The sequence below is a fragment of the Diorhabda carinulata genome, chromosome 8 (assembly GCF_026250575.1).
Source record: "Diorhabda carinulata isolate Delta chromosome 8, icDioCari1.1, whole genome shotgun sequence".
Taxonomy (NCBI): Eukaryota; Metazoa; Arthropoda; class Insecta; order Coleoptera; family Chrysomelidae; genus Diorhabda; species Diorhabda carinulata.
Window position 1 is genome coordinate 22758848 of NC_079467.1, and position 17340 is coordinate 22776187.

Below are 17340 nucleotides of genomic sequence, written 5' to 3' on the forward strand. Positions count from 1 at the left end.
TAGGATTAAGTCAACCAAGGTTCTAATTCTTACAGATTAATAACTATTGATGTGGTAGTTAGTTGATAGATGGACGGATCAAAATAAAATTGTATGTCATATTCCATATTAGGAAATCTTTGCTGCAATCTAATTTCCAGAATGAGTTGTTCCTTGCTCAAGCAAAGCAAATACAAACTTGATGACGATGACGATGTGGTTAAAAATGGTAGAATTTCACTACCAAGCTCGGAAAATGCAGTTGGAAAGTGTTCTTGAAGGTTCATTCACAGGTTTCACAGTCAAAGGACAGTATCTTATAGTAACTCATATAGGAAGTGATAGATAAGTAGCATTATGTTTGTAATTAGAAAAATTATGAGAACAAAACATAGCAGAAAAATATAAACAACCTATAACCAACTTTTCAAATTATAGATATGTTAGAATCTTATTAATAATTTAGATTTTTTATATAACGATAATGTAGCTGGTAAATAGGTAACATAGGTAACATCGTAATAATAGCGGATTATTTTCAAATGATATTAAACCGTTTCAACCGTTAAAAATAACATTGTCCAGTTATCGTTCTAACTATTTGTCACGTTTATGTGAAATTTTGATAAATGACATTAGAAACATGATCGAAAGTAATAATATAACTACCGTAGCGAAAGTTTTATTAACTTATACTTTTCCCTACATCGCGCTGGCATCTTAAGATATTTTGACACAAAAATGAGGGTTGATTACGTCAAAAATAACCTCTGAAGTTGCAAGGTTGCAAGAGCTCTAACATCATTAAACTCACTGAATAGTTATTATTACCTTTAATTCTTTTATTTCATTAATTCATTAGAACCTTGTCGATGAAGATATTAAACTATTAGTTTACTTGTCATATGTTATTATGTTTGACTTAATCCTAAAATGAGGGCGTGTCCCGATATGTTTGCAGCACTATTTCGTGGGGGGAACGATAGATTAATTCGACATCATGCTTTATTTTTTAAATATTGAAGTAAGGGCTAATATTAGTGGTATTAAAGTATCTAGTTAGGCGTGAAAAATGGTTTTGTGAGAAGAAAGACTCTTTAAAGCAACATCTAACATCTACCTTGTGGAAGCTCTTGCGCGTCTGCTTGGCTGTCCGGCGTTTTTGACTCTCGGTCACTGCTTTTTGAGAAAGTGTGTTCGTCCCACAAGTGGCTGTATTCTTTTTGAAAGTCACTGAGATCTTCGATGCTTAGCTGCGATATTAATGTTTGGTAGTCACTTTCGCGTTTTATTTCTATTTCCGGACTGGTCAATTGTACTTTTTTTCCTTCTTTTGTATCGGTATCCAAAGCTTCGGATGCCATTCTTTCGAATTTACGTTCTACTCGTCGCAGTTTCTTTTCTGTTTTTTTGTCAATTTTATCATCGATTTCTATTTCTACTTTTTCTAATGAATCTAAAGCTTTATCTAAGTCACGCAATTTTTTTTCTATTATATCCACTTCTGCTTGTGATTCTTTTTTATGTTCTTTTAACCGCTCTTCTTCTTGTTTTAATACGATATCTATAGGTTTAGTTGAGTCACTAAGTATGATTTTACTTTCACTAGATGTTTCTGATATATTAGAACTTGTAGCAAGTCCAGATCTTGAAAAACTCCCCGATTCCATTTGAAAAAGAGGTGTTTTCGTTGGCAACTCATCATCTGGTTCAGTTACTATATATGAATTGTCACTACTGCTATCTAAAGAAGAATCGTATGTTATTTCTATCACTTGAGGTTTACCGATTTGGGTTATTCTCGTAGATACAATGCGTTCTTTAAAACTCGGTGTCATTATATAAGAAATTGTCGCCCCTTCATGTTCTTGAGATAAATTGGAAAGGTCAATATCAGCTTCTGAGATGTTTCTAGTACGATCTTTGACGCCAGTTTTTATTTGGGAACCATAATCAGATACTGCCCGACTCATTCCTGGATCATCGGTTCTTTGACATTCAGATTCAAGAAAAGTCATGGTTTCTTGTCGAATGTCTGACTTTAGTGGTGGAATTTGTTGAAAATATCCAATATTGTATTTATCTGCACTTCCAAATTTTTCTGATCTCTCAGTTAGTTTTTTCGATGGATCTTCTTTCACACTCGTTATTGTTACATTCGTTGCAGATTGGACTTTTGTATTAAAATCATCGGATATCTTATTATCAATCGATTCATCTATGTCAACAGCTTTCTTCTTTCTTTTTTCTGCCATTTTTTCTTCGAGTTTATCAAAAAAACTAGTAACATCACTAGCACCTTCAATATCAGCTTTAGTGGATTCTATCAATTTCGCAGCTTCTCGTTCAACTGTAGATGTTGTTTTAGTTTCTACGTTTCTATCAGCTGCTTTAATAATTTCTTCAATATCTGTTTTAGTTGTTGGTAACTTTTCTAGTTTTTTATGAATGACATTGACTGAATCATCTATTTGTTCAACGATTTCTTTGGAAGAAGACTGTTCAGGAGATTTTGAGATTTTCGCAGCATTTTCTACATTCTGAACTGTTGAAGCTATACCTATTTCGACGTTTTTTCCAATTTTCTTCCCCACATCTTTTCCCATTTCACCCAATTTGCTTTTTTCTATTTTTATAGCTTTTTGAACATAAATAATTTCATCACTAAGCTGTTCTTTTATCTCTTTACTTTTTTTATTGATAGCGTCTTCTAAAAGACTAACATCTGTTTCTATTCTCTTCCTTTGGCTTTCTAATAAATTTTGTGAAGGCGAAGTTGGTTTTTTCGCAGTTTCATCATGTCTTTTGATAAGTTCTTTAGATAATTTCATAGTCTCGCTAAATTTTTCATCAATTTTCTTTTCAAAAGAGTCAACATTTTTTTCTGGAATTGTTATCACTTTGCCTTTTTCATCTTGTTTTCGAGTCATTTCTGATACACCCTTTTTTATATTTTCAGTTCTCGTTTCAAATTCTTTAATGCCCCCTGCAGCGGATTCTTTCAAATCTCTTTCTTCTTTTACGTGCTCAAGTTTTTCGTCGAAACTTTTTAGTAAGTCTTCAGTAAAAGTTTCTGATTTCACTATTTCTTGGGTGGAATGTGTCGTTTTTGTTATATCATCTGTTATGTTTGAATCGGTATCAGTAGAAATTATTTTTTCATCTATAATAGTTGCTTCTGGGTATTCAAACGAAACTTTGCCCTTTCCTCCTAATTTAGATAATATACCACTAGATTTCTTGCTCTTTTTATCTTTTTTGGTATCGCTTTCCTCACTTTTTCCAGATATTTTATTGAAAAAGCCAGTTGCTTTTTTACCAGCTTTATCTGCGGTAACTTTTCCTTCTTTTGTAGCATCTCTAGTTTTATCTTCCGTTTGCTGAACTGTTGCTGCAGCATCCTCGATCACTGATTTTTCTTTAATCGCTTCTTTAAAAGTACTGCTGGTATCAGTAATTGATTGTTCTGCTCTTTTAACGTTATCTTTCGCAGACTCACGCACTTTGTCGGTTTGAGCTGCACCTTCTTCTATTATTTTTGTAATTATTGATTCGTGTTCTCTTCTAGAACTTTCTTTTACATAATCGATATGCTTAGAAACGCTTGCAGATGTTGAATCTGTAGTATCATCTGTTTTTCTTAATATTTCACTCGTAGCATTATCGCTCATACTTTTTGATGCTTCTTCTACGTCATATTTCCCACCAGTCAATTTACGTCCTATTTTATCTAAAATACCTACTTTATCACTTTCATCTATTGGTTTTTCTTTTCCCTTTTTCAACCTTCTCTTAGTGATTTTTGGACTTTCGCTTTTTTTACTAAAAATTCCGAATAAACCTGAAGATTTAACTTTAGGGTCTTCATCAAGATCGGTCACCATCACTGGTTTTCCATTGTCATAATTTTCTAGCTCAGTTAGGAGAAAACTATGACTATCTTGCATTTGTTTTAATATTCGTTCGTTTAATTTCTGTTCTGTTTTGGGAGGTTGATCGAAAGATAATTCAGTTATTTTTCCAGGAAGTGGACTGTCTGGTATTTCTGACTTTTTAACTTGAGCATCTGAAACAACTTTTTGTTTTTGAAGAGACTGAGGTGTCATTTCCGTTGACTTTTCACTGAGCTTAGAAGGTTGTTCGATTATATCTTCAGTAGGATCAGTTTGTTGTCGGAGCTCGTTTAGTTTCGTGTTTATTTCTTTTTCCAATTTTTCAATATCGTCCAGTATTTCTGGTGATAACTGAATAGAACCGGTTATAACCTCAGTTTTTACTTTTGTAGTTCTTTCTCCTCTAGGTATTGCCTCGTTTGTTATATACGTGGTAACTGTTCGTTTTGGACTTTCTTCTTTAATTATTTCAACTGTAGGAGTGGTAAAAGATTCGGCAATTTTTTGATATCCTTCTTGCCTGGTATGGAGTCCTGATATCAGGGGAGCGTCGTTTTGAGAAGCTTCTTGTTTCAAAACAAATGATGTATCTGGTATATTTATAGGTGATAAAGTGACAGGCTGAAAGTTATCAACAAAATCTGGGCGAACGTCTTGGTACAACTCGATTTCTGTGTTTAGAAAGTTAGAACTGTCTTTCATATGTTGAATGACTTCAGATGACAGCTGCTGTGTTAATTGTTCATCAACGTTCTTGTCTTGTTCTTGAGGTTTAGTTTTCTTTGAAAACAGACCAAAGAAACTAGTACTCTCTTCTTTTGATTTTTTACCTTCCTGATAGCGGTCGGTTTCTATCTTAGAGAAATCTTTGCTTTCAGGTTTAGCTGTCTCGTCTTTTCCTTTCTTCGTTTTCTTTTTACTTTTTATTTTGGATTGTTCTTCTTCGCCAGATTTGGGTTCAGAATCTTTTTCGGATGATTTCTTTTTAGAAAATAGTCCTCCGAATAATTTGGTCTTTTCCTTTACAGGTGGTTCTTCTTGTTTGTAATTTTGTTTGACATCATGATAATTTGCAACCTCTTCTCTCAAAAAGTCACTTGAAGCTATCATATTCGCTATTACTTCTCTAGAAAATTGTGGTTGAACATCTGCATCTGGTTTCTTTTTGGACTTTTCTCTTTTACCACTTGAATTATCCTCGTATTTGTCAAGTTCGGTATTGAGGAAATTTGAGGTTTGATTTAAATTTTTATTTATATCATCAGCTTCCACGTGTGAATAACTTCTTTTTTCTGTTTTTTCTTCAACGAATACTTCACTTAAATATCCTCCTTCTTTAACAAAGTGTTTTTCTGTTATGACTATTTGTTTTGTTCCTCCTGGTTCCGTTTTAGTTATTTTTGAAGGACTAGCTTTAACATCGCTCTTATAAGTTGTATCAATTTCTTTTTCTTCCGGTGCACTTGGTACTCTCTCTTGAGTACGAACGTCGTGATATTTTTCAATTTCTTTTCTTAAGAATTTATCAGAATCGTTAATTGATTTGATATCTTCGGTTCTGTGTTTTCCTTGTTCTGATTTTTCTGCTTTTGATTCATCTTCTCGCTCCTCTGATTCCTTTTTAGTAAAAATACCGAATAACCCTTTGATCTCTTTAGTTACAGAATCCTTAGGTAACTTCTGTTTTGAAGTTGACGTAAATTGAGGTCGTACGTCGTGGAATTTTGCAACCTCTTGTTTCAAAAAATTGTCAGTATCTTTCATAGCCGCAGTGATACTTTCTCGGTAAGTAAGATTTTCTTTAGGAATTGTTTCTTCAAATGATTTGTTATCGACAGGTATTTGAACTATGTTAGCTCCAAGTGGGAGACATGATTCGACTTCACTTTTTAGTTTTTCGACGTCTTCCAACTTATTATGCGGCGTTTCTGTAGTATATATTTCGTGAGTTATGTGGGATGTTTTAATTAATTTTGGCTCTGAAGTTTTTGCTACTTTCGGAGGAGGTATTTCTGTAATGAGAGGTTCCTTGAATTTCACTTTTGTTTCTTCTGGTTTTTCGCCAATTGGTCGAATTTGGTGGTAGCGATCTATTTCAGATGTTGAAAATGTGTCTACACTTTCACTCTCTTCAACAGATACTTCTGTTGAATCTTTTAAGGGTGTTTGGACTTCCGAATCTGTTTTTTTAAAGATACCAAAAAGACCAGATTTTTTATCTTTTTTGTCTTTTTGCTTACTAGCTTTTTGTTCATCAGGTACCTTTTCTCTAGTTTGTAAAAAGTTGTCAGTAATGCCTTGCTCTGTTTTTTCTGATGGGGGTAGTTTTTCGTTTTCGACTACAGATTTGGTTCCGATACTCTCGGATTTTTCTTTAGAATCTTCTTGCTTAATATCTCTCTCAACCGATTCTGACTTTTTCTTAAATATTCCAAATAAACCTTTTCCATCTTTCATTTTGGTATCCTTTTCTTTTGATGGAGGTGAAGTAACAACTGCTGCGGTTGAAGGCTCTTCGATTTCTTTCAAAATAATTGGTTTTACATCATGATATTTATCAATTTCTGTCTGCAAGAAGGTGTTGACATGTTCAAACTCTTTTTGTGTAGTTGTGGATAATTTCGGCTTCTTTTCAATATCTATATCAGGTTGAGATGGAAATCCTGCTTTTTCAATCACTGTTTCTTTCTTAACCTCATCATAAGTAGCATCTGCTTCTTTCTTTAACAATTCAAGTTTTGTATTAATTTCTTCTTCTAATTTCTCTATATCAGATAAAGTATCTGTAGGTAATTGAATAGTACCTGTTACTAGATCATTTGTTATTATTGTAGTTCGTTCTCCATGAGGTATTTCTTGTTTTGTGACGGTGGTGGTTATTGTTCTCTTCGGACTCTCGTCCTTCAACTGATCAAATAACTTTTTAGTTGTAGCATCACATTCGATTTTGTCAGTTGTTGTCGTTAATGACTGTGTTGGTATTTCAACAGACAACGAAATATCTTTATGTGGAACTGGTTTGGCATCATGATATTTGTCAACTTCGGTTTTAAGGAATGTATCGCTATCGACTACTTCAATAGCAGTTTTGGTTGGTTCTTGTTTATCAGTTATATCGTAAAAAACAGAAGTTGCGTCAGATTTAGTTTGCTGGTCTGCTATATCTTTGTTTATACCTTTAACGTCCCTTTCTAATGATCTAGTTTTCTTCTTGAAGATACCAAATAAGCCCCCTTTTCTCATATCTTTTTGTTTTTTCACAGGCGTTTCAGTTTGTTGATCAGAAAGTTCTTTGGGAAGTGATTCGTCCAAGCTTTTCATTTTCTTTGTTTCAACAATGGTTCTCACATCATGATATTTATCTATTTCTGTTTGTAGAAATTTGTTACTGTCGGTAATTTCTTGTTTTGTTTTTTCTGATAAGGGTAGTTTTTCGTTTTCGACTACAGATTTGGTTCCGATACTCTCGGATTTTTCTTTAGAATCTTCTTGCTTAATCTCTCTCTCAACCGATTCTGACTTTTTCTTAAATATTCCAAATAAACCTTTGCCATCTTTCATTTTGGTATCCTTTTCTTTTGATGGAGGTGAAGTAACAACTGCTGTAATTGAAGGTTCTTCAATTTCTTTCAAAATAATTGGTTTTACATCATGATATTTATCAATTTCCGTCTGCAAGAATGTATTGACTTGGTCAAACTCTTTTTGTGTAGTTGTGGATAATTTCGGCTTCTTTTCAATATCTATATCAGGTTGAGATGGAAACTCTGCTTTTTCAGTCCCTCTATCTTTTGTGGCTAATTGTCTAGGAGGTTTTTCGGGATGTTCGATCTCCGGTGATGAACCTTGGGTAATTACTTTATTATCTCTTTCTAGAGATTCGGTCTTTTTTTTGAAAATGCCAAAAATACCTACTCTTCCAGTTTCATTACTTTGATCCTTCGACTTTTTCGTTATTTTTTCTCCATTACCGACAACTTCTGACTCGGTTTTCACAATAATTGGTTTGGCATCATGGTAATTTTCGACTTCTGTTTGTAGGAAACTGTCAGTTATAGACATGTTTTTCATAGTATCTTCTGACAGTACAATTTTTGGTTTTTTGATACCAAATATAGGACTTCTTTTTTCTGGTCTTTTATCTTTCTGTAGGTTTGTGATTTCTGCTTCTTTATCTTTTGAACTTCCTTTAACATCTCGTTCCAATGATCCTGACTTTTTCTTAAAAATACCAAACAATCCGCTTTTTTCTTCTTGATTTTCTGTACCTTTTTGTCCACCAGGATACTGTGTTTCTGTTTCCTTCATGGTAACTGGTTGCTCTACCGAGGAAACTCCTGTAATGGTTTCTTTAATAATTGGGCGAACATCTTGATATTTTTCTATTTCATCTTTTAAAAATCTATCACTATCTTGCATGTGTTTAATAACAATTTCAGATAAAGGTAGTGGGCTAGTAACTGCTCTATGATCTTGTGGTTTCTTTTTGAAAATGCCAAAGAGACCACTGTCTTTTTTATGTTTCTTAGGTACATTAGACGAAGTTTCCGAATCCATAACTGTATTTTCGGTTAATTTCAGCTCAGGAGAACCGCTTCTATCAGTTTCACACTCGGTTATTGTTGAAGAAACAACTTTTTCTCTTTCTTCTGGTATACGTTTGATTTCTGCGTCATTGTTTGGTATTTCCTTTTGTTCTACAGTGACACTGATAGTATCTCTAATAACTGGTTCTGCGGATTCAGCAATTTCTGTTACGGGACGTACATCATGATATTTATCGACTTCATATTTTAAGAACGAGTCAGAAACTCTCATATTTTCAAGAACTTCGTTTGAAAAAACCTCTGTTTTTACTTTTGTCGTTTCCTCTTTGGGTTTCTTTTTGAAAATTCCGAAAAGTCCAGTTTTGTTGCCATCAACAATTTCTTTGGTTTTGGAAACATCTCCTTGAATCTCCATTGTGGCAACTTCTAATTTAGGTTCTTCTTTAACTTCTTGTTTCACTGTTTCAACTATTAAAGATTCGTTGTCTTGTATATTTTTAGTGACTTCTGATTTTTCTTCGGAGCCCTTTTTCTTGAATAATCCAAAAAAGCCAAAACCTACTTTGTCTGCTGTTGCTTTTGATTCTTTGGATGAAGCTTCTACATGGGATTTTTGGACAATTGGTCGAACATCATCGTACTTATCAATTTCAGTATTTAGAAAACTATCAGATCCTGGTAATTGTTGTTTAAGTATAGCTGTAGATTCAGGCTTACCTTCCAAATCGAATACTTCTATTGTGATTTCTCTTTCAATTGTGACAAGTTTTCTTTCAGGTTCCAATGTAACATGTTTTACAAAATCAGGTTCAACTGTTTGATTTTCAGCTTTTTCCAAAATATGACGTATTTTATAATATTTATCGGAACCATTTTCAGCTACATCTTCAGATTTGTCAAACTGTGTCGATTGTTCTATTGGTTGATCAGCCACAGCAGTTTCACAATCCTTCTCCGCTTTTATTATTTCTGTTGTTTGTATTGAATAGGATATTTTACCATCGTCATATTTATCAATTTCGTCCTTCAAGAATGTGTCAGTTTTGTTCATGTCTTCTATAACGGTGGCTGAAAGAGCAGGTTTTTCTTGTGAAACCGCTGTCTCTTTCTTGATATCACTCTTAACTGGTTTTTCTTTCTTTCCGAATATGCCAAACACTCCTTTTCCTTCTTTTTCACGTTTCTCTTTTGATTTTTCCGGCGACTTTTCTGGAGTTTGTTCTGTGGTTGCGACAGATTTGCCATCATGGACGATAATTTCTTCTTCTAGAACCTTCTGCGTGACTATGGGTCTGACATCGTGGTATTTATCAATTTCGTCCTTCAAGAATGTGTCAGTTTTGTTCATGTCTTCTATAACGGTGGCTGAAAGAGCAGGTTTTTCTTGTGAAACAACTGTTTCTTTCTTGATATCACTCTTAACTGGTTTTTCTTTCTTTCCGAATATTGCAAACACTCCTTTTCCTTCTTTTTCACGTTTCTCTTTCGACTTTTCCGGCGACTTTTCTGGAGTTTGTTCTGTGGTTGCGACAGATTTGCCATCATGGACGATTATTTCTTCTTCTAGAACCTTCTGCGTGACTATGGGTCTGACATCGTGGTATTTATCGATTTCGTCCTTCAAGAATGTGTCAGTTTTGTTCATGTCTTCTATAACGGAGGCTGAAAGGGCAGGTTTTTCTTGTGAAACCGCTGTCTCTTTCTTGATATCACTCTTAACTGGTTTTTCTTTCTTTCCGAATATTGCAAACACTCCTTTTCCTTCTTTTTCACGTTTCTCTTTCGACTTTTCCGGTGACATTTCTAGAGTTTGTTCTGTGGTTGCGACAGATTTGCCATCATGGACGATTATTTCTTCTTCTAGAACCTTCTGCGTGACTATGGGTCTGACATCGTGGTATTTATCGATTTCGTCCTTCAAGAATGTGTCAGTTTTATTCATGTCTTCTATAACGGAGGCTGAAAGGGCAGGTTTTTCTTGTGAAACCGCTGTCTCTTTCTTGATATCACTCTTAACTGGTTTTTCTTTCTTTCCGAATATTGCAAACACTCCTTTTCCTTCTTTTTCACGTTTCTCTTTCGACTTTTCTGGAGATTTTTCTGGACTTTGTTCTGTGGTTGCGACAGATTTGCCATCATGGACGATTATTTCTTCTTCCAGAACCTTCTGCGTGACTATGGGTCTGACATCGTGGTATTTATCAGTTTCGTCCTTCAAGAATGTGTCAGTTTTATTCATGTCTTCTATAACGGAGGCTGAAAGAGCAGGTTTTTCTTGTGAAACCGCTGTCTCTTTCTTGATATCACTCTTAACTGGTTTTTCTTTCTTTCCGAATATTGCAAACACACCTTTTCCTTCTTTTTCACGTTTCTCTTTCGACTTTTCCGGTGACTTTTCTAGAGTTTGTTCTGTGGTTGCGACAGATTTGCCATCATGGACGATTATTTCTTCTTCCAGAACCTTCTGCGTGACTATGGGTCTGACATCGTGGTATTTATCAGTTTCGTCCTTCAAGAATGTGTCAGTTTTGTTCATGTCTTCTATAACGGTGGCTGAAAGAGCAGGTTTTTCTTGTGAAACCGCTGTCTCTTTCTTGATATCACTCTTAACTGGTTTTTCTTTCTTTCCGAATATTGCAAACACTCCTTTTCCTTCTTTTTCACGTTTCTCTTTCGACTTTTCCGGTGACTTTTCTAGAGTTTGTTCTGTGGTTGCGACAGATTTGCCATCATGGACGATAATTTCTTCTTCTAGAACCTTCTGCGTGACTATGGGTCTGACATCGTGGTATTTATCGATTTCGTCCTTCAAGAATGTGTCAGTTTTGTTCATGTCTTCTATAACGGTGGCTGAAAGAGCAGGTTTTTCTTGTGAAACCGCTGTCTCTTTCTTGATATCACTCTTAACTGGTTTTTCTTTCTTTCCGAATATTGCAAACACTCCTTTTCCTTCTTTTTCACGTTTGTCTTTCGACTTTCCTGGAGATTTTTCTAGAGTTTGTTCTGTGGTTGCGACAGATTTGCCATCATGGACGATAATTTCTTCTTCTAGAACCTTCTGCGTGACTATGGGTCTGACATCGTGGTATTTATCGATTTCGTCCTTCAAGAATGTGTCAGTTTTGTTCATGTCTTCTATAACGGTGGCTGAAAGAGCAGGTTTTTCTTGTGAAACCGCTGTCTCTTTCTTGATATCACTCTTAACTGGTTTTTCTTTCTTTCCGAATATTGCAAACACTCCTTTTCCTTCTTTTTCACGTTTCTCTTTGGACTTTTCCGGTGACTTTTCTAGAGTTTGTTCTGTGGTTGCGACAGATTTGCCATCATGGACGATTATTTCTTCTTCTAGAACCTTCTGCGTGACTATGGGTCTGACATCGTGGTATTTATCGATTTCGTCCTTCAAGAATGTGTCAGTTTTATTCATGTCTTCTATAACGGAGGCTGAAAGAGCAGGTTTTTCTTGTGAAACCGCTGTCTCTTTCTTGATATCACTCTTAACTGGTTTTTCTTTCTTTCCGAATATTGCAAACACTCCTTTTCCTTCTTTTTCACGTTTCTCTTTCGACTTTTCCGGCGACTTTTCTGGAGTTTGTTCTGTGGTTGCGACAGATTTGCCATCATGGACGATTATTTCTTCTTCTAGAACCTTCTGCGTGACTATGGGTCTGACATCGTGGTATTTATCGATTTCGTCCTTCAAGAATGTGTCAGTTTTATTCATGTCTTCTATAACGGTGGCTGAAAGAGCAGGTTTTTCTTGTGAAACCGCTGTCTCTTTCTTGATATCACTCTTAACTGGTTTTTCTTTCTTTCCGAATATGCCAAACACTCCTTTTCCTTCTTTTTCACGTTTCTCTTTCGACTTTTCTGGAGATTTTTCTGGAGTTTGTTCTGTGGTTGCGACAGATTTGCCATCATGGACGATTATTTCTTCTTCTAGAACCTTCTGCGTGACTATGGGTCTGACATCGTGGTATTTATCGATTTCGTCCTTCAAGAATGTGTCAGTTTTATTCATGTCTTCTATAACGGAGGCTGAAAGGGCAGGTTTTTCTTGTGAAACCGCTGTCTCTTTCTTGATATCACTCTTAACTGGTTTTTCTTTCTTTCCGAATATTGCAAACACTCCTTTTCCTTCTTTTTCACGTTTCTCTTTCGACTTTTCCGGCGACTTTTCTGGAGTTTGTTCTGTGGTTGCGACAGATTTGCCATCATGGACGATTATTTCTTCTTCTAGAACCTTCTGCGTGACTATGGGTCTGACATCGTGGTATTTATCGATTTCGTCCTTCAAGAATGTGTCAGTTTTATTCATGTCTTCTATAACGGTGGCTGAAAGAGCAGGTTTTTCTTGTGAAACCGCTGTCTCTTTCTTGATATCACTCTTAACTGGTTTTTCTTTCTTTCCGAATATTGCAAACACTCCTTTTCCTTCTTTTTCACGTTTCTCTTTGGACTTTTCCGGTGACTTTTCTAGAGTTTGTTCTGTGGTTGCGACAGATTTGCCATCATGGACGATTATTTCTTCTTCTAGAACCTTCTGCGTGACTATGGGTCTGACATCGTGGTATTTATCGATTTCGTCCTTCAAGAATGTGTCAGTTTTATTCATGTCTTCTATAACGGAGGCTGAAAGAGCAGGTTTTTCTTGTGAAACCGCTGTCTCTTTCTTGATATCACTCTTAACTGGTTTTTCTTTCTTTCCGAATATTGCAAACACTCCTTTTCCTTCTTTTTCACGTTTGTCTTTCGACTTTTCTGGAGATTTTTCTAGAGTTTGTTCTGTGGTTGCGACAGATTTGCCATCATGGACGATAATTTCTTCTTCTAGAACCTTCTGCGTGACTATGGGTCTGACATCGTGGTATTTATCGATTTCGTCCTTCAAGAATGTGTCAGTTTTGTTCATGTCTTCTATAACGGTGGCTGAAAGAGCAGGTTTTTCTTGTGAAACCGCTGTCTCTTTCTTGATATCACTCTTAACTGGCTTTTCTTTCTTTCCGAATATGCCAAACACTCCTTTTCCTTCTTTTTCACGTTTCTCTTTCGACTTTTCCGGTGACTTTTCTAGAGTTTGTTCTGTGGTTGCGACAGATTTGCCATCATGGACGATTATTTCTTCTTCTAGAACCTTCTGCGTGACTATGGGTCTGACATCGTGGTATTTATCGATTTCGTCCTTCAAGAATGTGTCAGTTTTGTTCATGTCTTCTATAACGGTGGCTGAAAGAGCAGGTTTTTCTTGTGAAACCGCTGTTTCTTTCTTGATATCACTCTTAACTGGCTTTTCTTTCTTTCCGAATATGCCAAACACTCCTTTTCCTTCTTTTTCACGTTTGTCTTCCGACTTTTCTGGAGTTTTCTCCTTTATTTTGACGTTTCCACTGTCTCCTACGATTACTCTTTCTTCTACAACTTGTGGCCTCACGATAGGTCTCACATCGTGATACCTATCAATTTCCTCCTTCAAGAATGTGTCAGTGTCATTTATATCTTTGATAACAGTGACTGAAAGAGCGGGCTCACTTTGTGAAGAAATAGTTCCAACGGTAACACCTCTTTCCAATGATCCAGTTTTCTTTTTAAATATTCCGAAAAAGCTGACACCGTCTTTTTCTGGTTGTTTCCTAGATTTTTTAGCTTCTTTTTCTGCAGTCTCCTCGATTACTGGCACCGCTCTGACGTCTACTTTAGTATGCTCTTCTTGCACGGGCTTCTTCACCACAGGTCTAACATCATGGTAAATATTTATCTCTTCTTTTAAAAATGTGTCAGTATCATTGATATCTTTAATCACAGTTGTCGAAAGCTCAGGTTTAGTTTTTACGGTTTCTGCTATAACATTTCTCTCTAAAGTTCCTGCTTTCTTTTTGATTTTCGTAAATATACTCTCTTTTTCTGATTTTTCTTTAAGCTTTTTTTCTACTTTTTCAGCAGGCTGCTCAGTTGCTGGTGCTGCTTTTACATCAATTTTAATATATTCTTCTTGTATAGGTTTCTGTACCAAAGGTCTAACGTCATTATAAATATTTATCTCATTACTTAAAAATGTGTCAGTATCTTTCATATCCTTGACAACATTTGTTGAAAGCGCAGGTTTTTCTTCCACCGTTTCCACAATAACACCTCTTTCTGACGATCCGGATTTTTTCTTGAATACTCCAAAGATGTTTCCAGTATCTTTTCCTGAATTGTCTTTAGATGTTTTATGTGATTTTTCTGCACCTTGATCCTTACTCAGAGCTTTTGTTCTAACATCTACTTTAACATGTTCTTCTATAATAGGCTGTTGTATAATGGGTCTTACATCATGGTATCTATCAATTTCATCTTTCAAAAATGATTTAGTGTCATCCATATTCTTGATAACAATGGAAGAAAGTGCAGGTTTTTCTTTTTCAGTAACAGTTTCAATTTTAGTACCTCTTTCCAAAGACCCTGTTTTCTTTTTGAATATTCCAAATATGTTTCCAACGTCTTTGTCTTTTGATTTCTTAGGAGACTTTTCTTCCGTTAATTCCACAATTTTTGTTGTGTTATATTTAATAGGTTCCGCTTCTATTGCAATAAGTTTCGAACGACCAGCATCACTAGTTTCTATCCTAATTGTTGCTGGAGATGGTTTGCTTTCATCTTCCTTTTTGTTTATATCTAAAATTGCATCAATCTTTCCTTGTTTACTTTTGGATTTTCTGGGTATTATGTTTGGTTTTGGGTCGTCGAATTCGGATTGTCGAGTCGTTACTAGAGGACGAACATCATGATATTTCTCAATTTCATCTTTTAAGAAAGTATCACTGTCAGACATATCTTTCACAACACTTGCCGATAAGGTAACTGTTTCATTTGTATTATCTCTATCGACAGATGTTTCTTTTTTCTTGAATTTACCAAAGAAGCCACCTTTTTCTCCTTTGGTTTTAGATTTCTTAGAAGATTCATCTGCTTTTTTTGGCTCTTTAACCGTTTCTGTAATTTCGATGTTTTCTTCAACTATTGGTTTTTCATGAGCTACCAAACCTGTAACGTCATAAGTGTTTTTGATTTCTTCTTTTTTATTTATCAAAAACTCGTTACTGTCTGCTAAATATTCAACTGTTTTATTTGTTGTTTCTTTAAATTTAGTTTGTTGTTCATCTTTATTTTCCAGTTTTTCTGTAGGTACTTTCGAAATTGTATCGGGAACAACTGGTTCAATTTTTATTTCTGTCCTCTTAATTGTTTTCTTAGATTCTTCAATTGTTGTAATTATCTTGGAAGGACTACTTCCTCTTTTCTGTTTCATGTCATTAGTTTCGTCTTGTATATCTTCAGTAGCGTTAGCGGTCAGTATAATTTTAGGCTTGCTTTTTTTGATAGAATCTTTCTTTTCAATAATATGTTCTTGTTTAAAAACTGGCTCAGTTAGAATAGTCCCGTTTTGTCGATTTATATTTTCTACTGGTCTAACGTCGTGATATTTGTCAACTTCTTCTTTGAGAAAAGCGGTAGATTCAATCATATCTTTGATAACAGTATCTGAAAAAGCAGTTTTCTTTTCGTCAGCTTTGCTTATTTTAAATAATCCCAAGAATTTTTTGTCATCCTTAGATTTACTTTTAGTTCTCTTAACTTTAGTAGATTTTGATGAATCTTCTTGTACTGTTTCGGGCGTGACAAGGATTTCCTTAGACGTTTCTTTATCTTGTTTTTCGATTACTTCTTTTCTACTACTATCATCATCAGAATCGTCCTTAGAAATTTTTCCAAATATACCAAAGAGTTTAGCATTATGTTTGCGTTTCAATTTTTGACTGTCTGTTATCTTACTATTAATTTCTTTATCTTCTATTTCTTCAGGTGGAATAGAAAGTGGTTTGAATATATTGTGTTTATCATCAGCCCATCCAGTAAAACACATTTCATTTTGGATTAAATCATTAGTAAGCTTTTTAATTTCGGCTGAATCAAATCTTCTGACGGGGTATAAACATAGTTGTGGTTCTAGAATATCTTCGTATACATGACTTCTTATGGGTATAGAGGGTTCTTCTTGTATGTGTACGAACGGTTTAATCAAACTATCTTCGGGTAAGATTGGAGACTTTTCTAATATTTCTTTTTCGATTTGGGCATCTGTTTCGTCAATGTTTAGAGTGAATATTTCCCTTGTTTTCTTTGGCGAATCCTTTTTCGTAGGATCTATGGTTATTGTAAATTCTTCCCCTTCGACAGTTAATGGAGAGAAAGTTTTAATAACTTTCTCCTCGAGGATTACAGTTTTTTGCTTTTTCGGTGATTTCGATCGTCTATCTCTAGCTTTCTGCTCTCCATCTGTTAGTACTGCGTGAACAATTTCTTTAGCTTTGTGAGTTATGTTGACTGGTACTTCTGTGAGTAAATCATCTGAATCTGTAACTGGTGTTGGAGACGAAGGTTTGTAAGATTTAGTAACTCTGATAGCGTGTTCGGGTGTTTCTGTCGGAGTTGTTTCGAAATAAGGAATATCATCGTATTTGGAATCTATTGGAGGAGTTGGAAGTTTGGGTTTTCTTGGCGGTGGTACAGGAGGAACATCAACTGACGTCTTCTTTTTATCTTTCTTCTTTTTATCTTTTTTAGGGGACGATTTTTCGGAATCGGAATCGGAATCGATGGATTTACTAACGAAATTTTTGAGAGTGCCAAAAATACCTCTTTTTCGTTTTTTATCATCTTTAGGAGTTGAATCATCGTCGGCGAGCGGTTTTTCTAGATCGTGTTTATAATATTTTTCTGTGTGGGTATGATAAGGTTCGGCGCGTGACTCAGATTGAATTAGAGCATTAGTTAAATCGTAAAGCGATTTTTTATTAACGAACGGTCGGTCTTCGGTACGAGTTATAGTCGGTATTCCTGTAAGAACATGCAATATCCAACAAGCTTTTCTAAACTACCAA

General features: G+C 35.2%; 1 protein-coding gene across 41 annotated transcripts in view; it reads right to left on the reverse strand.

The window, feature by feature from the left end:
• The window catches only part of LOC130897163 (ankyrin-3-like), a 217828-nt gene that overhangs the window by 17395 nt on the left and 183093 nt on the right, over window positions 1-17340 (reverse strand). For 37 of the 41 annotated variants that reach the window (XM_057805840.1, XM_057805839.1, XM_057805835.1 and 34 more), the window contains one exon: window positions 1100-17296. The exons of the other annotated variants lie outside the window; for them this stretch is intronic. In XM_057805840.1, the coding sequence (XP_057661823.1) occupies window positions 1100-17296 (16197 nt within the window). The remainder of the gene's footprint in view (window positions 1-1099; window positions 17297-17340) is intronic. 41 annotated transcript variants of the gene reach the window in all.